The sequence below is a fragment of the Mustela nigripes genome, chromosome 1 (genome assembly GCF_022355385.1).
Source record: "Mustela nigripes isolate SB6536 chromosome 1, MUSNIG.SB6536, whole genome shotgun sequence".
Classification (NCBI taxonomy): domain Eukaryota; kingdom Metazoa; phylum Chordata; class Mammalia; order Carnivora; family Mustelidae; genus Mustela; species Mustela nigripes.
In genome coordinates, this window is record NC_081557.1 from 246,968,692 (window position 1) to 246,995,115 (window position 26,424).

A 26,424-nucleotide genomic window follows, 5' to 3' on the forward strand; every position below is an offset into this window, starting at 1 on the left:
ATAAGCAAATAAATAAATTAAATTTTTAAAAAAAGAATGAATTTATCACGTGAGACTAAAGAACCACCACTAGAATGTATTTCTCAGAAGTAAGGATGTTGGAATGAACTTGTGAAACTAAGTGCCCATCGCTTAGATATGTTCTCACAAGGGCTGTAGTGCAAGTTACTTAATGCTCAGGTCATTCGTTTGAGCAGACCTCATGGTGCAAGAGGGATCTATGATAGATTTTTAAAAAAACACACTTCGACATTTCTGGAAAGCCTCCAGTAAGAGAGTTGCAGTACAGGTTCCTCATGTTCTACAAGGTTATGGTCTCTGAGACAGAGAACTAGTCCCAGGAAAAACTAGAGCTATTTGTCATGACCTGCATAGGATCAGAACCATCACCCATCCATAAGCACATGGGTATAGCAGGAATGAATGAAGTATGGAAATGGTATAGAATTGAGCCTGAGCAGATCCAGCAGACACAAGTAAAAACTACATGACTGAGTGAATCCGACTCCTGACACTTACTTCTACAGCAGTGACATCTGTTCATCAACTCACTCCTACGTCCTTTTAGGATGCCCCTATGTCCACCTAACACAGAATAAAAAATTTAAACCTGGTTCACAGATGAATTGGCATATTAAGTTGGTAGGTAGACAGGACTGGACTGCTGTTGCTCTATAGCTCCACGCAGGGAAGGATCTAGAGAACAGAAGTGAAGGGGAATCTTCCCAGCTGGCAGAACGTGAAGGATTATTCTTCGTTATTTGCTTTGGAGAGAGAGACAAGTGGCCTGAAAGAAAAATCTTCACAGATGTCTAGGTTTTTCTCTCTTGCCTGCAGTGACTCTGCCAAAGTGTATGACCACCAGAATTATAATATTTGTGCTCAACATTATCTCAACCAAGGAAACCATTTCACAGCTAAAAACCAAACCAACTGCACGGTGACAATATACACATCACCATGGAATCCACTGATACTGCAATATCCCTCATCGCTCAGTAGCAGCCAGTCTTATAAAAGTAGTAAAATGTCTTGCTACAAACCCAGTTAACATAGCTGCTGGGAGTCATGGTGTTGTCATAAAAGATGTGCTTAAGGCTCAAAACCAACCAATAAAGAGTATCCTTGGGGGCGCCTGGGTGGCTCAGTGGGTTAAGCCTCTGCCTTCAGCTCAGGTCATGGTCTTGGGGTCCTGGGATCGAGCCCCACATCAGGTTCTCTGCTAAGCAGAGAGCCTAATTCCCCCTCTCTCTCTCTGCCTGCCTCTCTGCCTACTTGTGATCTCTGTCTGTTAAATAAATTTAAAAAAAAAAAAAAAAAAGAGTATCCCTGGACACTCAAAGACATGGCTCCAGAAACAAAAGAATTGAAGAAGGATTGGCCCATCTTATCAGTGACTCACTTATAGATTTATGTTTCCTAACTCTCCAATTTAGGTTTTGCTAGATAATAATGATTAGTTCTCCAGGGGTTGGGTGGAGGGATATTTCCACCAGAATACACAGCATGGAATTCAGTGAACTTGAAACTCTTACTATTTCTTGGTCACTTCGGTCTCTACTCTTGCCTTCAGTGGGCAGTTTTGAGACTTATCTCATGAAATTTCTGAGAAGGTCTTAAGAGATCAAGAAAACATTTAAATGTGGTGATAACCAATTCAATAACACATCATTATATTGCCTCTCCCTCTTCCTTCTTTTACTTTCCCTCTCCCTTCTCTTACTCTTGCTCTCCGGGGTCAAAGCCCTAACAAACTTCTGTACACAGGTCTTTGTTTCAGCCTCTTTTTTGGGGAAAGCCAAGAGGGGAGAGGGGAAATAATAATTTAATTTGGACCCATTAGGTTGGGATGTCTAAAAAGACATGCAAGTGGAGATGTTAGGGAGGTGGTCTGTACCCAAATCTGGATTTTAAGGAAGAAGTCCAGACTTTTGAAATGCAATTCACTTTCCAGCTTTGAAGAGAGCGACAAACATACAATTGTTTAAAAAAAAAAAAAGCATAATAGGACAAAAGAGCACATGCAATTGTCACCTAAATAGGGTCCACGGTAAGAGTTCTAGGACTGAGCACGAAGGGCCAAATGGGTCCTTTTAAAGATAGGGCTAGATACAGATCCTGCTTTTAAAAGGAAAATCATTTAATGAAATTGAAAATCATTCTAAGTGGTATTAACTAGAGCATATTAATCTCAGCAGCAAATAGGTCCTTATTAATTCTGAATTTTTCCAACAAATTATATATTCAGATTAACACTGAAAGACGCTTTACACAGTTATCTTTCTCTTTCTCAGTGACTCCACACCTGAGAGAATTAGTCCCTTCTTCTTTTACAGTCCCATGGTAGTCTCTTTTGTGTTTACCTCACCAAACTATAATTTATCCATGTGTTTCATTCTGTTTCCCCAATCAGAGCGTGCCCTCTTTTTGAATGGAATCCCTGCCTTTGTATCTCCAGCTCCTGACACAATGCCTGGTATAGAGATGGCACTGTTTGTTCAAATAAACTGAATGCACACATAAACGGATCCCTGCAGAATGCCTGCAAAGGACTGTGTTGAGCAGGACCAAAGAAGTTACACCTTTGAATTCCCAGCACACTTATCTCACCTGCACATCTCTTTGGTCCCTTATTTTGTATCTTCTTTTATATGTATTTGCACCTTCCAACCTATGAACTTGTCAGCATTAGGATTCACGTCTGAATCACCTCTGCACCTTGGTTAAGGTGCCTGGCATAAAACCAGGGTCAGGAATATGGAATATGAATTATCTGCCTGCAACAGCAACCTCGGCATCATCTGTGCTTCTCAAACTTAAATGTGCATAGGGCTCATTTTGTTGAGACGCAGATTCGGATTCAATAGATCTGAAGCGAGCCAGAGAGTCCGCAGTATCTAAAAAAACTTCAGCTGACGCCCAAGCTGCTGGTCTGTGAACCACACTTAGACTGTCAAGGTCACTACATCAATTGTTCTCGACTGTAGCTGCATTTTAGGATCTCCTCGGAAGATACTGAGGGTACTGAAGTCTGAGTCCTCCCCCTCAGAAATTCTGATTTAAGTCATTTAAACTCCCCATGTTGTAAGTAGCAAGGACCTCGGGTTAACAGACCTTTACATATACAAAAAAAGAAAACAGTTAATCGGATAGCTTCCTAAATGAAATTGCGAGAAATACCTGAATAAATAACTCTTCTAAAGAAAGTAATAGCACGCAACACCAAATTCCGGGGAGCCTAGGCTGTCTCCAGGCGACAGAGTCCCCGCCCTTGCCTGTCTTTGACACGCCCCTCCAGCGGGACCGGGACCGCTTTGCCACGCCCATCACTGCCTCTCCTTCCTTTTCTACGGGGCCGACTTCCGGCGTGGGGTTTGTCACGTGTCCGGAAATGGGAAGTGGTGGCGGAACGGCTCAGGTGACGGGTTCAGGCTAGTAGCGGTGGCCGTTGCGGCCCTGTCCGGTCTCTCTCTTGGAGGACCCGCCTTGGCACGGGCCGGGCTCGGTCGGGCGTTGCGGTAAGCCTTGGGCCGTGGCTGCCCGGTAGTTCCGGCGGCGGTGGACAGATTGGCAGACAGGGGGTGCCCGGGTCTGAGGCGGCGCTTCAGTCCCGCTGCTGGCTCCGCGTCCAGGGTCGCGGACCTGTCTCTCCGCGGTCTGGCCTCCCATCCTTTGCCCCTGTGTCTGAGTGAGGCGCAGAGTCCGCTAGGAGCATCCGCCAACTCCTCGTTGTCCTGGGGGCTGGGAAAACAATTCCCACACCTCCCTTCCCTGTTCCACCCATAAGAACCAGGTTTCATTTGTGCAAAATGGCCCTGATTATTCGCTCTTTGGCGCGGACCAGGAGAAAAGGACGTGACAGTGCCTTCTTGCCTTCTTCTTTGTCCAAATCCACATTTTCTTCTAGATCTCTGAAGCGCATTCTCCGGTCTCTGTGCCCAGTTTTCTCTTCTGGATGACAATGCTTCACTTGCTCGGTTGCCTTGATAGCACACAGGGCCCGACCCACGCGGACACTCAGATTGGCAAGCTCTTTGTCGCGCAGTGGAATGGCCCAGCTGATTTTGAGGAAACAGGAACCAGTACAGAGAACAGTAGCTCACTATTTCTGGAACGTGGTCAGGCATGGATTCTTAAACTGGGAAAATAGTTTTATTCCAGGATCTCTAGTGATGGATTCACTGACTTACACAAAAGTACTCTATAAAGACTCGACCCTTAGGATGTAAATGCCACTGGGGCACGATGTTCTTGTCTTCCTGAACATGGCTGTCATATCCACCTCTAACGTCAAACAGTGCTTGGCACTTAGTAGGCATCCGTATTTGTTGAATGAAAAAGGGTGGCATAGTGCTTTCCCTTATGCCTAACTCCTTTATGAGGTATAATCAGTCCCCTCTTGCTTTACATGTCCCATGCACTCATTGTTGCTTTTGACTAAAGAGGGACTGTGTGGTGAAGGTTGGCCACTGTCACTCATTTGACCAGTTTTTACTATTCAGTTCAGGTTACCTCAAGAGGCATTTGCTGAGTACCTGCAAAGCAAGAACACGGAACTATGCCGGAGCACCTTCTCCTCTCTCTTTCTTCTTTCAAGAGCATTCTTGAGATCTACAAGCTTATGGTCTCATGAATCCATTGGACAGCAAGTGCTTGATTATTTAGTAAATACAGAAAGTGCCCTAGCAATTGAGAGGAGAGATCAGTTTGGATTAAAGTCATTATTGAATCCATTCACATAAATCATGAAGTGTAATTAGGGTTTGGATGGATGATATTCCCTGCATGGAAAAGCACTAAGCAAAGATGCAAAGACTGCGCTGAGTAGAGGGCTTGGACCGGCAGATCTGTATTTGGGAAACTTGGGAAAATGTTGAGCAGGGGCTTGTTGTGGTGAAAGCTATGTTTTAATATTATTTGTTTATACAGGGTTTGGGGATTGTGGAAACTTGCAGAGAGATAACCAGATACTGAAGTGTTAAATGGATATAGTTGATGGGAGCCTGGGTTAGTGTGGTAGCAATGAAAGGAAGGGTAAACTGTATGTAGACGAGGGGAAATCAGCAGAACGGGGCAGTAGATTTCTTGTTGACAAAGGAGAATAAAATATGACAGATTTTGAACTCAAGACATTCGCTTACAGATGTGAGAGTTGGAAAAGGGAAATCAGGGAAACTATTGTTGTCATGTCATTTGGTGCTATCATTTTTGCTTAATTTTGAAATGCCTGCTATGTCTTTGCCAAGTTCCAGGAATATGAAGATGAAGAAGATATAGCCCTTTCCTACAAAGAGCTATTTTTAATGGGAGAAAGAATACAACTAACTAGAAAACAGGGTTTGTGTTATGTTAGCAGAGTAGAGGTGAAATGTTTGAGAAGTATAAAATGATTATTCTTTGTATGCGTGTCACTACCTCACAGAATAGTTGATATTTTAGTGGGATCTTGAAGAATGAGTTGGAACTTCCTGGGGTCGGGGAGCGGGAGTGGGAGAATTCCAGGAAAAGGAAATTGCATGAACCAAGCACAGAGATGGAGAAAAAAAGTGGCCATTATCCAGAGTTAATTTCCTAAGCAAGTTCACATGTATGAAATAGCACACATTTGCATTGGAAAATAGTAATATGTATATACACATAAATATATATATTTAAAAATAAAGTTGAAAAGAGATTTTTAAACATATTTAACCTAAGTTGATATTTGAAAAAAGGCATTGAATTTAGTGAGAAAAAGGAGTGTGTGGAAACCTTTTTCTTTATAATAGCTTTATTGAGATATAATTCATATGCTATAAAATGGACCCTCTCAAGTATATAATTCAGTAGTCTTTATTGTATTTACAAAGTTATATAACCATTACTACTGTCTAATGCAAGGACATTTTCATCACCCCAAAAGAAACCCCATACCCATTACCAGTCCTTCTTACTCCTTAACCCTGGCAACAACAGATCATTTTGTCTTTATGGATTTGTCTGGTCTGGACATTTCATGTAAGCAGAATCATAAAATATGTGGTCTTTTAACTGGCTTCTTTCACTTAGCATAAGGTTTTCAAGTTTCATCAATATTATAGCATATATCAGTACTTCGTTCCCTTTTTATGGCCAAATAATATTCCACTGTGTAGATATACTTCATTTTGTTGTATCAGTTCATTAATTAGGGGATATCTGAGTTGTTTCTACTTTTTTATTGGGAGTAAGGCTGCTAGGAACATTCATGTACAAGTTTTTGTGTGGACATATATTTTCAGTTCGCTTGAGTATATACCTAGGAATGGAATTGGTGGGTCATATGGTAATTTCATATTTAACCTTTTGAGGAACTGCCAGACAGTTTTTCCAAAGTGGCTGCACCATTTTACATTTTACAATCACCAACAATTATGAAAAAGTTCTTTTTCTCCACATCTTTACCAACACTTGTCTTTTTATTTTAGCCATTCTAGGGGGTGTGAAGTGGTAGTTAGCACATTTGGTTTTGGTTTGCATGAGCATCTTTTCATGTGCTTATTGGCCATTTGTATATTTTCTTTAAAGAAATGTCTAATCAGATCCTTTGCTCAGTTTTTAATTATTTTTTATTGTTGAGCTGTAAGAGCTCCTAATATAGGAAATTTTTTTTTATCATATTTGGGTAGTACTCCAAAGATTATAAAATTTGATAATGCTGGTTCTCTCATTTCTTTTCCAATCATAATGACTTTTTATTTTTATGATGTTGGTATGTTGATGTGTGAAATCATCCTAGCCATAAATAATTTTTAAAATCATAAATGGAACAATATGAGATAGAATGATTTGGAGAATGAGCTTAATATCAATACTCTTAATTTTTTTCAGCTGATTAAAAATGACAGCAATTAAGCATGCGTTACAAAGAGACATTTTTACACCAAATGATGAACGCCTGCTGAGTATTGTCAATGTCTGCAAAGCAGGAAAAAAGAAAAAGAACTGCTTTTTGTGTGCCACAGGTGGGTATTTAGTAAGAAAAAGCTCTTGTTTGGCATTCTTTTATTGTTTTATTACCCAGGGGACTTTCCCCCTTGTTTTTAATATTCTCATTGTCTCAGGATGTCTGGATGGCTCAGTCGGTTAAGCATCTGCCTTCAGCTCAGGTCTGATCCGAAGGTTCTGGGATCGAGTCCTGCATTGGGCTCCATGCTCAGCAGGGAGCCTGCTTCTCCCTCTGCCTGTCACTCCCCCTGCTTGTGCTCTCCCTCTGACAAAATAAAATCAAATCTTTAAAAATATATATATTCTCATTGTCTCTATAATTGGAAAAACTGTTGGGCCAACAAATTCATTTTTAAAATTGTCTTTAATTAAATATTGAGTAGATACAACAGAATCTATATCATATATATAAGATGCAAAGACTAATCATACAGGGAACACTCATGTGCTTACCACCCAGTGTAAATAGAATATTACCATTACCTTTGAAGTGTCCTGTGTGCCCTTCCCTAATCCCATTCTCTTCCCTCACTCATTAAGAGGTAACTAGTATCCTGAATTTGGGTTCAATCTTTCCTTGCTTTTCTTTACCATTTTACTATATTTGTTTATAGTCTCAAATAACATATTGTTTAGTTTTGCCTGTCTTTGAAATTTACATGAATTGAATCATAGTGCATGTATCCTTTTCTGACTTTCTCCGCTCAACGTTATGTTCATATTCATGAGTTTAATTTCTGTTTCTTCATATAGCAATAATTCTTTCATTTTCACTCCTATGGAGTGTTCTACCCTGTGAGAGTAGCAGTTTACTTACGCATCCCACTAATGAAGAACATTAGATTTGTTTTCAGGTTTTACTGTTCAGACAGCACTTCTGTGAACGTGTTTGTCCATGTGCCCTCATGTATACAGGCAAGAATTTTCTAGGGTTGATACTAAATGTAAAATTGCTGGGTCATAGGCATGTAAGTGTTCAACATTACTCTAATACCAAACTATTTTCAAAAGTAATTAGACTGGTTTTCAAGTCCACAAGCAGTGTGTGTTTAGAGTTCTTTCTCTACATCCTAGTGAAAAGTTGGTTTTGACACGTGGTTTTGACAGGCTTAATTGATTCCAATCTGGTGGAAATAGTATGTAAAATGGTACTCATTGTGGTTTTAAATTTCATCGCCCTATTAATGATGAAATTTCATGACTTTATTGTCCTTGTCTTAGAAATTTGCCTTAAAGCCTTCTGCTCATTTCTCTATTGTGTTGGTTGTCCTTTTACTGATTTGTACAAGTTCTATATATTTACTAATCCTGTGTTGGTTATATGTATCCCAGTATGTGGCTTGTGTATTAGGTTTTTGATACTTTTTAATGAAATTCCTAATTCTAATGAGATCTTATTAATCAGTCTGGTCCTTTATGGCTTCCACCTTTTTATCTTATTTAGGATATGTGCCCTAGAAGGGCACCTCTTGGTTGGCTGAGCATTTGACTCTTGATCTCAGCTCAGGTCTTGACCTCAGGGTCATGAGTTCAAGCCCCACATTGGGCTCCATGCTGGGTGTGGAGCCAAATTTAAAAAAAAAAAAAAAAAAAGATAAACTTCCCTAGAGTAGCAAAAGTATTCTTCTATACTGTGTTCTTAAAGTTTTATAATTTTGCCATTCACATTCTGATATTTAATTTACCTGTTTCCATGTTTGTAGTGATGAATATGAGTGTGCCCATTTCTTGGTTCTCTCCTGTATCTGGTTTTTATTATGTCTTGTTTTGATTCTTCATTCTTCTACTTAAATTTTAGAATCCACTTGGCAACTGGCAGATTTTCTTTGGATTTTAATTGGAATTGTTTTAAATATGTTTTTAGTTCAAAGAGGACTTGTATTTTCATGATATTGAGTCTTCTTGTCCATGGACATGGTATAGTTCTCCATTTACCTTGGTCGTCTTTAATGCCTTTCAGTAAGTTTTACAGTTTTGGAGTGCCTAGGTGGCTCATTGGGTTAAAGCCTCTGCCTTCGGCTCAGGTCATGATTGAGCCCCAATTAGGGCTCTCTGCTCAGCGGGGAGCCTGCTTCCTCCTCTCTCTCTGCCTGCCTATCTGCCTATTTGTGATCTCTGTCTGTCAAATAAGTAAAGAAAATCTTTAGAAACAAAATACTTTAAAAATAAAATAAAATAAAAATTTAAAAATAGGTTTTACAGTTTTAAAGGCTTTCAATAATTTTGCACATTGTTTTATTCCTAGATTTTTTGATACTATCATAAAAAGTTATTAGCACTAATATGTCTTTAAGACTTTAATTACTTTTTAAGATTTGTTTATTTATTTATTTGTTGAGAGAGAGAGAGAGCGTGCACACAACCAGGGGGAGCAGCAGGCAGAGCAGGCAGAGGGAGAAGCAGGCTCCCAGCTGAGCAAGGAGCCCGAGGTGGGACTCAATCCCAGGACCCTGGGATCATGACCTGAGCCAAAGGCAGACACTTAACCCAACTGAGCCACCCAGGCATCCAAGACCTTAATTTCTTAGAGCAGTTTTAGGTTTACAACAAAATTGAGGAAGGAAGTGCACAAATATCCCCTACCCTACATATGTGTAGCCTCCCCCTTTATCAGTACCACTGGCAACAATGACAACAGTTAGCAAGAATGAACTTACACTGACATGTTGTAATCATCCAAAGCCTATAGTTTATCTTAGGGTTTACTGTTGGTGGTGTTCATTGTATGGGTTTGGACAAATGTATGATGAAATATATCTACCATTGTAGTGTCATACAGAGTATTTTCACTGCCCTAAAAATCCCGTGTGTTCTGCCTTTTCATCTCTCCCACAACCCCTACCCTTTCAACCACTGTTCTTACTGTTTGCATGGTTTTGCCTTTTCCAGGATATCATATCGTTGAAATCATACAATATGTAGCCTGCTCTGTGTGGCTTCTTTCACTTAGTAGTATACATTTACATTTCCTGCATGCCTTTTTATGGCTTGATAGCTCATTTCTTTTTAGCATTGAATAATATTCCATGCCTGGGTGTACCACAGTTTATCCACTCACCAATGGAAGGATATCTCAACTGTCAGTTGGACAGTTATGAATAAAGCTGCTATAACCACCCATGTGTGGATTTTTGCATGGACATATATAGTTTTCAGCTCCTTTGGGTAAATACCAAGGACTGCGAATGCTGGATCATATGGTGAGAGTATCTTTAGTTTGGTAAGAAATCACCAAACTTTCTACCAAAATGGCTGTATCATTTTGTAGCCAGCAATGTTTGAGAGTTCTTGTTGCTCCACATTTTTGCCAGTGTTTTGATGTTGTCATGTTCTGGAATTTCGCTGTACTAATAGGTGTATAGGGGCATCTCGTTTTAATTTTCATTGCCTTGATAAAACATGGTGTTGAGTATTTGTTCATATGCTGACTTGTTTTCCATATCCCTTCTTTGGGGAAAAATCTTTTAAGGTCTTTGGCCATTTTTTAATCAGGTTTTTTTGTTTTCTTATTGTTGAGTTTTAAGAGTCCTACGTATAGGGGCATCTGGGTGGTACAGTCCATTAACCGTCCAACTCAGTTTTAGCTCAGGTTGCAATCTTAGGGTTGTGAGATGGAGCCCATGTCAGCTCTGCACTCAGCATTGAGTCTGCTGAAGACTCTCTCTTCCTCTTCCTCTTCCCCTCCCCTACCATGTGTGCAGGTGCTCTCTCTCAAATAAATCTTTAAAAAAAAATAAAAAATAAAGAGTCCTTTGTATATTTTGGATAACATTTCTTCATTAGATGTGTCTTTGGCAAATATTTTCTTACAGTCTCGCTTGTCTTCTAATTCTCTTGATGTTGTCTTTTGCAGAGCAGAAGCTTTTAATTTATTGAACATTAATATATTTAAAAAATCATTTATTAGAATCTGGAAATACAGTTGTTTTTTTATATGGATTTCTGCATTAATCTTGCTAGACTTTCTTATTAATTCTGATTATTTGCCCACAGACAGAGTAGTGATATTGTCTTCCTTCCTTTATAGTCTTTATATTTTTTTAAAAAGATTTTATTTATGTATTTGACAGGGAGAGATCACAAGTAGGCAGAGAGGCAGGCAGAGAGAGGGGGGGACCTGCTGAGCAGAGAGCCCAATGTGGGGCTCAATCCCAGGATCCTGGGATCATGACCTGAGCTGAAGGCAGAAGCTTTAACCCACTAAGCCACCCAGGCGCCCCAGTAGTCTTTATATTTTTTATTTATTTCTGTTGCTTTAGTGTGCTGGTTAGGACCATCAATGCAGTGTTGATCTCAAAAGGAATGGCTTTACCTTTTAGTATAATTGCTATTGGGGTTTTTACAGTATAAAGGAAGCTCCCTTCTGTTCTTGACTTTTTTTTCTTTTGGGGTTTTTATCATTGAAAGGATGTTCAATTTTATCAAATGCTCTTTCAAATCTTTGAGATTATCATATACTTCTTTAATTTATTAGTGTGGTGAGTAATTGTATTTGGTTTTTCAAATGATAAATCGAATTCTTAGAATGACATAACTCAGTCATGATGTACCAGATACCATCAATTATATCATATTTTATGTACCATTTAAAAAGTGCTGTGATATCACATCAGTTATTAAAACATACTCTGATTTCAGAAATATTAAACTGTGGGAAAAAGTGTACATCTCAGAATTGTTGAAATGAAATAATACCTTTTGTATATGCTCTTGGATTAAGTTTGCCAGTGCAGAATTTGTTTGTAGTTATTTGTATATTTGTAGTTGTAAGATTTTTCACCCATGTTCATTAATGACACGGTCCTGCAATTTTCTTTTATACACTGTCTTTGTCCTTACATCCAAAGCAATAAAGTAAGTTGGGAGTGTTCCCTTGTTTTCTGTACAGTGCAATAGTTATGTATGTTTGGAATGTTTCCTTGGAAAACTTGGCAAAAGATACCAGTAAACCTGTGTTGGACTAGGTTTTGGGGAAAGAGATTTTTCTCTTACTAATGCAGTGTCTTTAATACAAAAGATTTTCTGTACTTTCTGTTCTTAAGTCAGTTTTGGTAAGTTACATTTCTTAGAGATTCAACCACTTCATGTAAATTTTTAGATGTACTGGCATTCACTCCTATCCATCCATTTGCTGACAGTAGTTTTTAGAAACAAATTAGAGCAGTTCATTTCCCTGATTAAAGTCCTCTAAGAGCACTCCACAACCTCAGATGAAGACCCTTGGTGATCTGAATTTTCACCTTTTTTTGTAACTTCATTTCCATCCACTTTATTGTGTAAACAGTCCATATTGAACCACTTAGCACTGTTCTGAAATGGTGTTAGGCTCTTTCAAGCCCATTGGCTTCACTTAGGTCAGTCATTCTTTAGGGCTCATACTGTTCTTTCAAAACTGGTCTGAAGCTTTGCTTCTCAAGGAATCTGCCTCTGACCCTTTTGTCTGATTTAGATGTTCCCTTTGATGCTCTGTGCATTCCTCAGTCGTGGCATGTATTGGGAAGTACCACTCCTGTTCTAGTACCGTGTACAGGCACCTGACAGCTGTATTTGCAATGAGTGGATGAATGAGTGAAGAATAAGAATATTTCTGATGAAAGTATGTTTTATTCAACAGTGACAACTGAACGCCCTGTGCAGGTGAAGATGGTCAAAGTCAAGAAATCTGATAAAGGAGATTTCTACAAAAGGCAGATTGCTTGGGCCCTTCGAGACCTTGCTGTGGTAGATGCCAAGGATGCTATTAAAGTATGTTTTTCTTAGTGCTTTGACCTGTGTTCAGAAAGTGTCTTTCATTTTCTAATGTAGTACTCTGTCTTCTAAGATGATCTCAGCTTCTTGTTTTATAACCCTCTCCTCTACCAACTCACCAAGAATTAGTCTAAAGTGTATTATTAAACCTTCCATTCTCCCACTCTTCAGTCTCACACTACTAAAATAAATCTGTATGCATGTGGTTTCATTATTTTTGCTTGTTTTTTTTTTTTTTGAGCTATAGTTATGTTTGTGCACAACTTAGGTACACTGGAGCAAAATAACTATATATTTTGGTATTTAGGTTAGGTATATTTAATATAAAATCCATATATTAGTACACATTTGTAAAGTGTTGTGAGTAGTTTTTTTTTAAAAGCCTTCATTGTTCTGATAAAACCTAGTTCAACAGCATGTGTAACGCTATAACCAAAGTGAGTCTTCCTTAGTTTGTCTTCATAAATTAATGTAGGATCAGCAGCAGAGGCAACCAGGCTGGCCTTTGAGGCCATGGTTTCAAAGTTGTGGCTCAAGTAAAGGAAGTGATGGTGAGTTACACACCCTTATTTTAAAGAACTTAAAGAGTAAGATACAAGAATGTAAATACCTATACTTTTCCCTGAAGCCACACTCAAACTTTAAGAAAATTGAATAATGTAATAATCGTGTTAAAGGACCATGTTTATTTGTGACAAGTCCACTTTTCACAGAAATACCCTTTTTTCAGAGAGATTAAGTAGCGCTCCTCCGGTGAAATGAGGTGCTCCTTCCTCCTCAGCCTCTCTCACTCTGCCCCTCATCTTCCTTCTGCAGGAATGTTTTGCATCACACCCACTTGTGATGGGCCGGATAGCAAGGCTTACATAAATGTAACTGCAGATGTCCTTTGACTTAACCCTTCAAGTCTCACACATTCACTTCAAAGACACAAAGAAGTAGAAGCTACCTTTGTAGAATAATCCAATAAGATAAAAGTCTCATTTCACCCTTATCCTGGTACAGACCTCTGAGGAACTAAAGGCTGAATGAAATGACAGGCTGTTGAGTTGAGTGTGAAATACTTTTTAAATGAAGCGAAAACAACTTAGGAGAGCTTTGCATGACTACGCAATTCACAATTCAGATTTCTAACAAAGGTGGTGAATGCCTTTCTAGAAGTTTTTTAGGCACACTGGGTTGCAGCTTTATCCCTTAGGGATACCCAAAACACTTGAGTAACTTATTTAATATACTCTGTTACCATGGGAAAAGAGCAAGAGTAGAGACTTTTTTGCTAGGTTTCTATTTAAGAGAAAATACAGTAAGAGCTTTTTAGAAATGTGTCTTTATTAAAGAGGCTTTTTTCTTCAATAGTTTTGCACTTGATAAGCTCACTGACTTGCATAATTCACTAACATTGCTGATGCTTATCTGCATGCTTTCTCATAGCTGATGCCTTCTATTCCTGGCTTTCTTAATGGATATTGTTGTTTTTTTCATTTTATGTAGGCACCTTGGCGTGTGCACCCTATATATGGATATAAAACATAAAATTTTTATACATAGCCTAACATTAGCCATTTCGTGTCACACATTGATCTGTGTGAGTGTTGCCACTGGAGCACTCAGCTTCGTTTATGGCTTCTTTTATGGGAAGTATTCCCAGGGGAATTATCATTTCCCATCAAGTTTTAGATTCGTTGCCAATACTCTTAGATTTTTTAATAAGTAATACAATTACCTTTTTATTGGAAATGCAGATTTTTAATCTTCTGATACATCAGTTCTGCTTATTGAGCTAATTACTAGTTCCATGCTGCCTTTATGTGATTGTTGTACCAGGTCAAGTCCTGATCCCTAAATTATCCCCACTCTTCACAGTGAGTCTGATATCATCTCCTTTACCCTGGAGGCGATTATTTACTCCCCCGCCCCAAATGACACTTTGAATGAATCGGATATACTAGTAGCCTTCCGTAGGACATTAATCTATTTTTAATTCCTCAAATGTGAAGAAGAGCATACATCCGTATGGTTTCGTGTTTTAGATAGCAGTCAAGTGATTCTGCATTCGGGGGGAAATATTAACCTGGTACGAAATCACTGCTGCAAGCTGGCTGAAGAGACAGGGAGCAGACTGCCCTTCTCCCACAGGTTGAGCTTCTTGGTTGTTTGAAAGAACTTCCAGGCTAGCCAGCATTTTTTAATTTTTGAGGCATCTTTGATCTTTCTCTGTTTGCAGAATTGAAGACAGAATCAGTCCCTGCTTTCACCTCTTTTGTTCTTGGGAACCACACCAGGGTGTAGAATGTATTTCTTTCTCATATGTTATAATTAGAAGACATATTCTTTACGAAGGAGTTAGTGTCAGATCACAATTATGAATAATCGTACATTATCATCAAAGAAGAAGTATAGCTCTAAAACCCCAGAGGCAGTTTAAAAAGAAAAAATAGGTCCATGTCAAAACTGGAGACCATTGTCATCTTACAGACCAGGAAGCTGGGCCACAAGGCTTTTACCTAGACATCTTATACTTCCACTCATATACCTAAGGGGCATAGGAAGGAAAATACCGAAACACTGTGTTGTTTTTTTTTATCCAGCTTCTTTTGGGAGGTAAAGTTTTTCCTATAAATTAAATTCTCTGAACTGTTCTCTGTAAGTCACTTAGCTGATGTTTAATGGTGATTTTTTTTTTAAAAGAACGACTTCATTTTATTGGAATATAGACTTTATAATAATGCAAAAGGGATCTGATCCAAAACAATATCTTTTGTATATTTTTATTTCAGGAAAATCCTGAATTTGATTTACATTTTGAAAAAATATATAAGTGGGTTGCCAGCAGCACTGCTGAAAAGAATGCATTTATTTCATGCATTTGGAAATTGAATCAGCGATATCTCCGGAAGAAAATCGATTTTGTCAATGTTAGCTCACAGCTCTTGGAAGGTAAAGTTAAATAAAAATGCTTATGTGAAATCAGTGTATCTATAAGTGAATATGTAATTTGACATTACTCAAAATGATTAGCTTACTGATTTACCTTAAATTGCAAAGGAGTTGAAAGATAATTTTTCTTGTTGCAGAAATGATACTTGCTCATTATAGAAATTGATACATTAAACTAAATAAATAAAAATCACTTATAAACTTAATCTTCAGATAACTGCTGTTGATGTTTTGTTAGATGTTCTTCCAGTCTTTTTTCTATGCATATTTAAAAACTTTTTAAAAATTCACATTCTGTTTTCTAACTTACTTTTTTTTATAATGAGCATTTTTCTTATAATGAACATTTTTCATGTTATTAAATACTTAACCCAACATTATTGTTAGTAGTACCATAGTTTTCCATTATATGAATATATCTTACTATATTTAACTAATCATTTATTTTTAAATTTCCAGCCTTTGCTTATTTTAAATAATTTTGACATGAATATTCTTGTAGTTGTATTTTTGTGAAGAGTGTAAGTGTAGTGGTAAAGAACATAACTCGAGTCACACTGCTTGGTTTCAGATCCTGGCTTTGTCACTTCCCAGTCATGTGACCTTGGATTATTCTATGTTCCAGTTTCCTTTATCTCAGAAATAGTGATAATTAGTAGTATCCACTCCATAGGATTGTTGTAAGGATTAAATTATTTGATATATGGCAGTGATGAGAATAGTGCCAGGTGTATAATAAATACTCAACAAATACTAGCTTATTACTATCTTATTCTCTTATTAGGATAAAATCCTTAGACATGAAGTTAAATAGGATATTTTTGATCAGTATATCTTCAGGGATGTTACTATGAATTATTTTGTATTATAAGATGAAAACTTATTTATTAAAAATTCACAATGAAATGTTATTTCTTTAAAACTTCTTTCATAAAGACCTAAACATTGTAAGAAAATGATTCTGTATGCCTTGTGGATACAATTTGTGTTGTATTCTTTATCTCAAAGAAAGCAGTTGAAATAACAGCTAGTATGCAGAAGAAAAGAGTTGTTGCTCCTCTTTATTAATAAAAAAACCAGATTATTCCAAATAATATATATTAGAAAGAAAACTTAGATTTGTCCTAATTTGTATATTAGCATTTTAAAATAGGAGCTTCGTTCTGTTCAGTTAAAACATCTGAAATAGCCAATATTCAAACATTTTGACCTATAAAAATGGTGTTTCAGATGCTTCAAACTATTTACTCAGCCACTTGCCTCTGTCCTTTCTCTATTCTGTTTTACTTGCTCCTTTCCTGTTTGCCTGTGGATATTTCCCTGAAATACAGTATTCCTTCCCAATACTTAGTAATTAGTAAGCTCGTTATTGGTTTCAGGTTTGATGCTTGAAACTGGCAGAGGCAGTTCCCATCTGTTAGGCCCCGTGCTACTTCCCCAGTGAAGCCCTTGTGTAGCCCTTGGGGTCGCCATCTCACCAACATTAGACCCCAGTGTCTTGTCAATTGTATATATTGAGGGAATGACCTTAAAGAAATTTAGGGTAATTTTTCATGCCTTGAATAGTGGTTTAATTTGTTTTGAACGGCTTTTATTTTATTTATTTACTTTTTTGCCATTTCAGGGTTGAACATTTTATTGAGGGAATGATTGCCATTCTGTCTTTAAATATTGTGTATTTTCAGATGTTATTTATTGCCTACGATGTGTTTTAAACCAATACATTTCATTGAGTCATGGGAAAATACCTGGGTTTTCCCTCATTAAGAAATGTTATCTGGTTTACCTCATTAAGAAATATTACCATAATCAATAAAAAGAGTTGCTGTTTTTTAGAATGAAATGTCTAGCTTAAAAAAAAAGACATTTAATTTTTTAAGGCCTAAAGCAAAAAATGTGGACATTTTCATGTTTATAAAAGTTATAAGTTCAGACCAATTTTAGGTGTACTGTGAAGATCCTTTAGGATCTCACTATTAATATAATTTTCCATAAATCAATAACTGTTGCTTTGGTTTAGAGAAGTCCAGAGAATAGTTTTCTTAATGTCTGTAAATTTGTGTTAATGTTTTAATGGATTTTGAAATCATAGCAGTTGATTCCCATTTAGAAAAAACAATAAATGTGTCTAAGTTTTGGGTGATGTTAGAAAATAAGTAAGAAATTGTCACCATCTGCTTTTAAGAGATAAGTGTGAATGCGAACAGTGGCATCTTTAGTGGTTTTTATTGGTGACAATTGAATGTTTACACTAGTAAGTAGGGTTTCTCAGCAGAAGGCTTTTAAGGTTTTTAAAGGAGGATTTTTGTTAGCAGTCGAAGTAGTGTCGGGTTTTTGTTTGGCTTTTTCTTTTTCATTCTTATAACCAGATTTTAAAAAAGAAATCTTTGACTTGAATCCTTAAAAGCCAGCTTGAACAGATATCTCGTGTGTTGTGTTTTGTTTTGTTTTGTTTTGTTTAATTATTTCAATCTCGTCCTTTCTAACAGTGTTTTATGACTAATCTATTATGAGGGAGTGTCTGGGTAAAGTTTTGGGGCCTTGAGTGAAAATAACTAGACTAAATGCATGAGTCAGAGCTGAACTAAAAATAATACTCAGGAAGTGATCTATTTCCCAGATTTCTCCAAGGACTAGTTGGTGCTGTTTCTTAAAAGAAAGGAAAAAATAGGAAGATAAATGTATTTTTAGTTATTGTCAGAAAAAGAATAAGAGAATTAACTTTGGAAATTTAGTTTCTGAGGATCTTTCCATCTTGTACTTGATTTGGACATTGTCTTTTAAACTTTGATTGTACCAGAAGTTCAAATGAAATATGGGTAGTATTTAAAAAATTTTAAACCTGTATACTTTTCTACCCAGCTAATATTCTTTGCTTACTTTCCTCTGCTTTTTTCATACCTTTTTACTCTCCAGAACTGCCTAAAGTTACAGAAGGTGCGTAACACCTTTTCTTTTTATTCTATTCCATATATTTTTTATTACTTGCCATTGTTATGTACTGTTAGTTGCATATTTTATGAAATTGTGCATAGGGACAGGTTTATTACCACAAAATCCATATAGTAATAAAATTAATGATAGGATTCATTATTGACTTTCAAAGGACTGTTTCATGGAAGAGAAAATACTTCTGAAGCAGTTATGGTCATTTAAAATATTTATTTATTTTAAATATCTGCTTGTATAAGGAGCTGTATAGTTTGGGCAGTCCCTGCCCCCTAGTAGCTAATAAACTGTTAGATGTGACAATTTGACATTTCCATAGTGAGTTAAAATGGACTCGTTCAAAGGACAGGGAACTAGGTGATTCCTGTCTAAAGAACTATTCATATACTGTAATCTGTAACTGCCTGTACCAAGAGTTTTATTCCCCTCCTTTTTTATTCTGGGATATTACCTAAATCTGCCTAATAATCATTCTTAAGAGTAAATCACTTTGAGTGATTTACTAACTTTGAGTTAGTTGGTTTTTTCCTAGAACAAATTAACCTATGTCAAGTCATGCAGCGTGTAAATGTTTCATTTGCATATAAAATAATGAATGTTTAAAGTGTCCAAAGATTGTGATTTAAATTGTGTCCCAATAAGTTTATGAAAATCAGTAACTTTATTTAGAGTTTTACTTAGGGGATAAAAAAAATTTTTTTTTCACATTACCTCTCCTAACCTCACACTTTATAAAAATCCCACAAGCTAAGTATATTTTCTCAAAAAATTGAATTGAAAAAAAAAATTGAATTGAAACATTTATCCAGAAACACCTTACATTTGACCTCTTGGTCTTTTGTAAGAAGCATGAAGACCATTTAAATATTTGTAATTTTGAATAGCCATGTTATTGTTGTTCTTGTTTACTCTAGACTTACTGAGAAAACTTTTATACCTGATCTTTAGAAATTTTATCAATGCATATGAAAGTGTTTTAAACAAAGAAATGGGAAATTCAGTTAATATTTTTAATACCCAAAATAAATTGTGAATACATTTTTCATTTCAACTAAAAGTTATTCAGAGAAAAAAGCATAACCAGGACAAAAAAGAACAGAAGAAAAATGTTACCGGGGGAAAAGAAGGAAAGCATATTATTTTTTATGTGCCATAAATTCATAGTCATTGTTTTGTTAGACTAACAACCACCTCAGATAGGAAAAAAAGATTAGGCTATTCCCACATAGTTGGTTTCTGGTTTTGTATTTGTTTTCATAGTTTAAGTATGTTTTGGGGAATTGTTATAAAGCCTATTTTAACACTTAAAAGTGAGTGAATTAGACTGCATGCTTTGTGTTAAAGTAAATGTTATAGTAAAAATTACATTAACATATGCAGTTTTTCATAAAAATAAGTTTTTTTTAATATTCTGAATCATTCTTTCCTATTTTCCAGCCACTAAATGTGACCTGTGCTTATAACTGACTATAAATACCATGTTATTGTCCTTCCTCCTTTTTTACTACTTTATTTTTAATTTTTACCCTCTTTAAGAGTCTGTTCCAAGTGGAGAAAATCAGAGTGTGACAGGAGGTGATGAAGAGGTAGTAGATGTATACCAAGAGTTAAATGCAAGAGAAGAGCAGGATATTGAAATAATGATGGAAGGCTGTGAATGTGCAATCTCTAATGCTGAGGCCTTTGCAGAAAGGTTGTCCAGAGAGCTGCAGGTGCTGGATGGGGTAAGACCTTTTTATAATCTGTAAGTGACTGATATATAGTGGATTGAGAAGACCAGGGATGCGCAGATTTTACTTCCTCAGCACCTAAGCCTTTATACTGTGATTACTGCCGTCTCTCTCCATAAGCACATTACCAGATGCCTTATCTTCCACTGCTCTTGTTCAAAAGACAGAACCATTCCTATTAATCAGGCCAGCGAAGGCAGTTGGCTGAGGTTGGGGATTTGGGGAGGTTCTTGACACAAAGGGATAGGAAAAAAGTAGCCAACCAGAAACTGTCTTGGGGTCGCCTCCCCCAGCCTCTGAAATACTGCAGAATAGTTCAGTGCAGAAGAATAGCATTTTTGTGTTTTGGGGGGGAAAAATAGAAAAATTAGTTTGAAATAAGTGAATCGTGTACCCAAATGGAGCAGAATAAGTATAGTGAAAACAAGGAGCCAGGGGAAAAGGATGTTTGGCTCTCCTGCTAAAATGTTTTGGGATAGCTCTTTTTATTTATTTTTTTTTAAAGATTTTATTTATTTATTTGACAGAGAGAAATTACAAGTACACTGAGAGGCAGGCAGAGAGAGAGAGAGAAGGAAGCAGGCTCCCTGCTGAGCAGAGAGTCCGATGCGGGACTCGATCCCAGGACCCTGAGATCATGACCTGAGCCGAAGGCAGCGGCTTAACCCACTGAGCCACCCAGGCGCCCCGGGATAGCTCTTTTTAATTCATATGCTCAGTTTCTGAGTCTGTAAACTAAAGCACATCTTTAGAAAGTAAAAAGCTAAAAGACAGCTAAAAATAACACCACTAATGTTGGTAAAGTCTAAAATAAGAACGTGTTTTTTGTTTTGTTTAGACAAAGTAAGCATTTAAGAAAAACCTCAAATTTGAGAGGCAGGGAGAGGGGTTTTGGTGGGGTAGGGAAGGGAAAAAAATGAAACAAGAGGGGATTGGGAGGGAGACAAACCGTAAGAGACTCTTAATCTCACAAAACAAACTGAGGGTTGCCGGGGAGAGGGGGTCAGGAAAGGGTGGTTGGGTTATGAACACTGGGGAGGGTATGTGCTATGGTGAGTGCTGTGAAGTGTGTAAGCCTGATGATTCACAGACCTGTACCCCTGGGGCAAATAGTACGCTATATGTTAATAAAAATAATTTTTTAAAAAACCCTCAGAGAATGAAGAATATTTTAAACACTTAAAGAATTTTGACATATTATACATGAAAGGTGCAGAATTTATGAGGTTGAACTCAGGCCCCGAGATTACACAAATAGTGCAAGTTTACAAGTTTATAAAACTCACCAGAAGCTAAGCCTAGAAGAAACTTAAAGATGTTACAGTGGAAATTGTCCTGGGCAAGGTCAAGCCCCCGGTCTGCTTCTTGAGAGATCTATTCAGTGGCCCAAAGCCCTGCTGACTCATGCAGTTGGGTTGCACTCACAGTTAAGTTATTATGAATAGCATATAAGATATGTGTGAAATTACAGTATCTATTGTCCTGTGAAATTCTTTTCATTCCTAGACCAAGTTTTTTCCTCATACCCCATTACCTGCCTTCTTAGTGTGGCTTAGTGGTTTATAATTTCTTTTCTAATAAATATTGCATGTATGTTACAAGTTATCCCATTGCTTCCCAGTTTTATTTTGGATTTGACAGCTTCCATATTTCAGGAAATTTAGAATCAATAGTCAGAATCACTTAGAAAACAATGATAAGGGGATGGTGGTTTGTTCCTGCTTTGCCTGGAAAAAAAACGTACAGTAGTTGCAAATGAAAGAGAAAAGAAAGAAGACAATAGAAGGAGCTATCTTATGGATATATAGTCTGTGGCCATATGGTCTTAACGGTCATGGCTCTTCCACATCATGTAAGTACCAATCATACTACAGTTCTACGTTAGCTCAGTGTATCCTTCAAAGACTGATATACCACTGCTACCCTCTTGATTAAAGTATTACACAGGTGATTAGGCTTTTTTTTTTTTAGCATTTTACAACAATGTTAAGTATAGAAGTTTTTATAGCTGGTAGAATTGGAAATATCAGAAATGGGAAATATCGACACTGATGATACATTGTGGGGCAAAACCCTACTTGTACAGCCTGTGGAAGTATGAAATACTGAGGCATGGTCCCTAACTTTGATAAAGAGGCAAGTGTATCTGCTTGAAATACTGTGTAAAAAAGGAACATAAACATAGAGTGATAAACTAAAAGAAATGTATAGATGCATACCAATCTTTGTTACTCAGCTGTCAAAGGGATTTTGCAATATTTCATCTTCTGCTTCTTTTATCCATTTAAATCATGGGAAGAGTTACTTTTGTTTTTCATTTTGTAGGCCAACATCCAATCAATCATGGCCTCTGAAAAGCAAGTGAACATACTGATGAAGTTGTTGGATGAGGCTCTAAAGGAGGTAGATCAGATTGAGTTGAAACTGAGCAGCTACGAGGAAATGCTCCAAAGTGTGAAAGAACAAATGGATCAGATCTCAGAAAGCAACCACCTAATTCATCTGAGTAACACTAATAATGTAAAGCTCCTGTCTGAAATAGAGTTTCTTGTGGTAAGTATGTTGGTAAATTGCTCCCACCAACAAAAAATTTAAAAAGATAATCTAGTATATAAAACCCATTTATAAACATTTTCTAAATTCCTTATGAGAGTAAGATTTAAAATAATTCTAATACCTTATGATAGGATTGAGTAGCATCTTACCTGTAAATTTCCCAAAATTATATGTGTAAATGGTATATTTATATGTAAATTCCAGAACCACATGGACTTGGCCAAAGGTCATATAAAGGCCCTTCAAGAAGGAGATCTCTCCTCTTCTAGAGGCATTGAGGCCTGCACCAATGCTGCTGATGCCCTTTTGCAGTGCATGAATGTAGCTCTTCGTCCAGGTATGTTCATTAGAAATAGTAAAATCTGACCAAGAATCTGAGACTAAACCTGTAACATGGTATAAAGCTTTTAACAGGAAATACATAGTGCAAGTGGTGTAGGGGACTGTAGTATTAGCTCCTCAGACCAGTTTCACATCTTTCCAAACATGTTTCTGTTGGCACTAAGAAGTTTTTCATTTTTCTGTGATTGATCATCAGTGATTCTAGTCAACACCATGATTTTTCTCTAATACTGTCTGCAGAACCTAGCATAGAGTCAATGCTTTGATTAGACCAGAGAGCAGGAGGTTTTGTTAGGCCAGTGGCTCCAAAACTTGAGTTTGCTCATGGAGAGGGTTTGTTAAAACATGTTATTGCCTGGCCCCAACCCCAGATTCAGTAGGTCTGGGCCAAAGCTCCAGTATCCCAATTTGCAGCAGTTCCCAGACAATGCTGAGGCAGGACCACTCTTGGAGAACCACTGTGCTATATCGTTTTCTTCTCTTTTTACCTTCCTTTTATAAAGCAAACGAATAAACCAATAAAACTTGGGGTTCTTCAAAACAGAAATATAGAGACTGTTATCAATGTATTCATTGAAGAACAGAGAAATCTTTTTATGTCTTAAATCAGTCAAGAAATGTTCTGGTTTCAGGTCATGACATGCTCCAGGCAGTCAAACAGCAGCAGCAGCGTTTCAGTGATTTGCGCGAGCAGTTTGCCCGGAGACTGGCCAGCCACCTCAACAATGTTTTTGTTCAACAGGTAATTTTATTTCATTAATAACACTGCCATGTTTCTATTAGCTTTTCTATATATATTTACACAGAAATTGTAATGTGTTTAATTGAGATCACAGTATATTCTTTCACATGTTTGTTCAATTTTGAGATTTTTAAACAAGATTTTTTTTTTTAAGTATTTGCTCATAGGTGTATGTTGGGCCTCAACTGTCTTGGGTAGATAGTCTAGTTCCTTTCAACTGAAACTCTCTTGGTTCTAGAAATCAGATAAATAACTCTGCCTACTTGTTAAATATACCACTTATATGTTCTTATTTATGAAAGTAAGTCCAAACTTGGTACATGTTTGCTGCTTAGCCTGTTTTATTTTCCAGTATTTTGACGTGAGAACCAGGATTTGACTCAGGTGTTTTTAATATTTCATTGGCTGTATGTATTTTTATATGGGAGAAAACGGACTACAGCTGAATTGTAAATTCCATTTGATTTACTTTTATATAAACCCTTTGTCTACATTTTTATATGGAAAAGGAGGTTATAATTAAGGTTGTGGCAATAATATTAATAAAAATAATATAAAGAGTACCTTAAAAGGATTTGAATAGAAGGCATTTTAATCTGGCATAATAAATTAGGTTTCTTATGTTTTTCATTTCTTATTAGGGTTATTGGACAAAAAAAGTTGAAATTTTGTTCATCAAGAAATACTGTCTGAAACATTTCACTTTGCAGTATTCTGAAACAATTGTATTTACTATATTTTATTTCTGATTAGTTTACTCAGGCCCTCCTTCAGCTCTATAACAGGTCCTACTTTCTTTCGGTGCCTGTGAGTACATCAAATTTGGCTCAAGCTTCTCTGATTCTTTTTTTTTCTATAAAGTTTGCTAAACTTAACTGCAGCAGAATCTTTATAGATTATAACTTTACTGACTTAAGCTGCCTGTTAGCCATATTTATAGCAGTTTTTTAATATCCCATAGCAAAAAGTTTATTTTGGCCAGAAAGGCATTTCATCTCCTTCTGCTTGCCTCTCCTCCTGTCATTCTTTCACTCACTTGCTCCTTCATTTATTTAGAAACCTTTTACAAAAAAAAAAAAAAAAAAAAAGGAAAGAAAGAAAGAAAGAAACCGTTTACCAGGTGACTGGGATACACACCAGACATTCACTTCGGATAAGTGAGAGGCTGATCCTGTTCTCAAATGACTCACAGTCTAAGGGAAGGAGGTAGATATATTTAGGAAGGGTAAATGTTATCATAGTGGTCACATATGCGAGCATAAAGGAAGACCATCTCGCTAAGGGTATGAGGGAAACATTGGGGAAGATGTAACGTTTCACTTGACCTGAAAAGTATCAAGAAAAAAGTAAATCCAGAAGTCACACAAGAAATACTAATCACATTTTTCTTACATTAGTATTTTAATATTTATTTCTGCCCAATTCCGTAGTTTTTTTAAAATGACAGCGTTGATAGTGATGTTCTCCACATTTGTAGATGGCATTAGAAATGTTGGAATGCTACTGTAGGTCAGCAGTAGTCCTTTCTGCACCCTTCATTGTTTGTTGTAACATGCAGTTAATTTATGATTTTGCTTCCTTGCCTTATAAACTAATGGCTTTGTTTACTATGAATGCTTCGAGTTCTGAAAATCTAATATGTATTGTAACATGTGAGTGATGCATGTTGAAAAACCAGAATGTTGTAACGACCTAGGATGTGCTGAAGAAAGTGGAGGAGGGTATCTCAAGTACAGAAAATAGATTTTTCTGTGTGTCGAATTCAGTGCATCAAGCCACCTAGCAAAAAGGTTTGGAAACATGGGTATTTCTATTCCTAGTTGTGGAACAAATGAGCTGGGAAAAGTTGATTACCATATTATAGTACATCTCTTTGTCAGTTAGCAGATTTTCTTTATGTGCCTCTTAAATACTCGTTGCCATATGTAAGAATAAGAAATGCCTCCTACACTCCAGATGCTTCTAAGGAGGCATTAAGACTAAAGTACTTAAAGCCCTATAGCAATGCATATATGAAATTGTTAATTGTATGACTATTTATACATAGTTTATGTATATATATGTACAAGTGCTAAAAAGTTTTAATATAAGTGAGTTTACAGAAAATTTAGGTAGTCAAGTATGGCATCATGGATAAAATAAGACTTGAATTAGAGTCTGCAAATGCGGTTTTTGTCAAATGTATCTATATTCAGCATCTATGAGTACTGTACAGAAGATTACAGTGGAAATAATCTGTTGATCACAACCTAACAGTAATTTAAGAGCGATGATTCCCAGTCTTTAAAGTTCATACATCAGTAAAATTAAAAGAAAGAAAATTTGGAGACTTACTAAGTCAACATATTTTTTTTTTAAGATTTTATTTATTAGAGAGAGAATGAGACACCAAGAGAAGGAACACAAGCAGGTACAGAGGAAGAGGGAGAAGCAGGCTTCTGCCTGAGCAAGGAG

At 36.8% G+C, this 26,424-nt stretch overlaps 1 protein-coding gene across 7 annotated transcripts in view; it reads left to right on the forward strand.

Moving 5' to 3' along the window:
- The first annotated feature begins 3,370 nt into the window (after positions 1 to 3,370).
- EXOC1 (exocyst complex component 1) overlaps positions 3,371 to 26,424 on the forward strand; it is a 60,150-nt gene continuing 37,096 nt past the window's right edge. For 2 of the 7 annotated variants that reach the window (XM_059384222.1, XM_059384232.1), the window contains exons 1-10: positions 3,371 to 3,518; positions 6,850 to 6,983; positions 12,581 to 12,711; positions 15,492 to 15,651; positions 18,568 to 18,588; positions 20,137 to 20,324; positions 22,656 to 22,883; positions 23,091 to 23,223; positions 23,861 to 23,970; positions 24,724 to 24,777. In XM_059384222.1, the coding sequence (XP_059240205.1) occupies positions 6,860 to 6,983; positions 12,581 to 12,711; positions 15,492 to 15,651; positions 18,568 to 18,588; positions 20,137 to 20,324; positions 22,656 to 22,883; positions 23,091 to 23,223; positions 23,861 to 23,970; positions 24,724 to 24,777 (1,149 nt within the window). In that variant the 5' untranslated portion in view covers positions 3,371 to 3,518; positions 6,850 to 6,859. The remainder of the gene's footprint in view (positions 3,519 to 6,849; positions 6,984 to 12,580; positions 12,712 to 15,491; positions 15,652 to 18,567; positions 18,589 to 20,136; positions 20,325 to 22,655; positions 22,884 to 23,090; positions 23,224 to 23,860; positions 23,971 to 24,723; positions 24,778 to 26,424) is intronic. The other 5 variants (XM_059384235.1, XM_059384251.1, XM_059384243.1 and 2 more) reach the window with 3 other exon arrangements.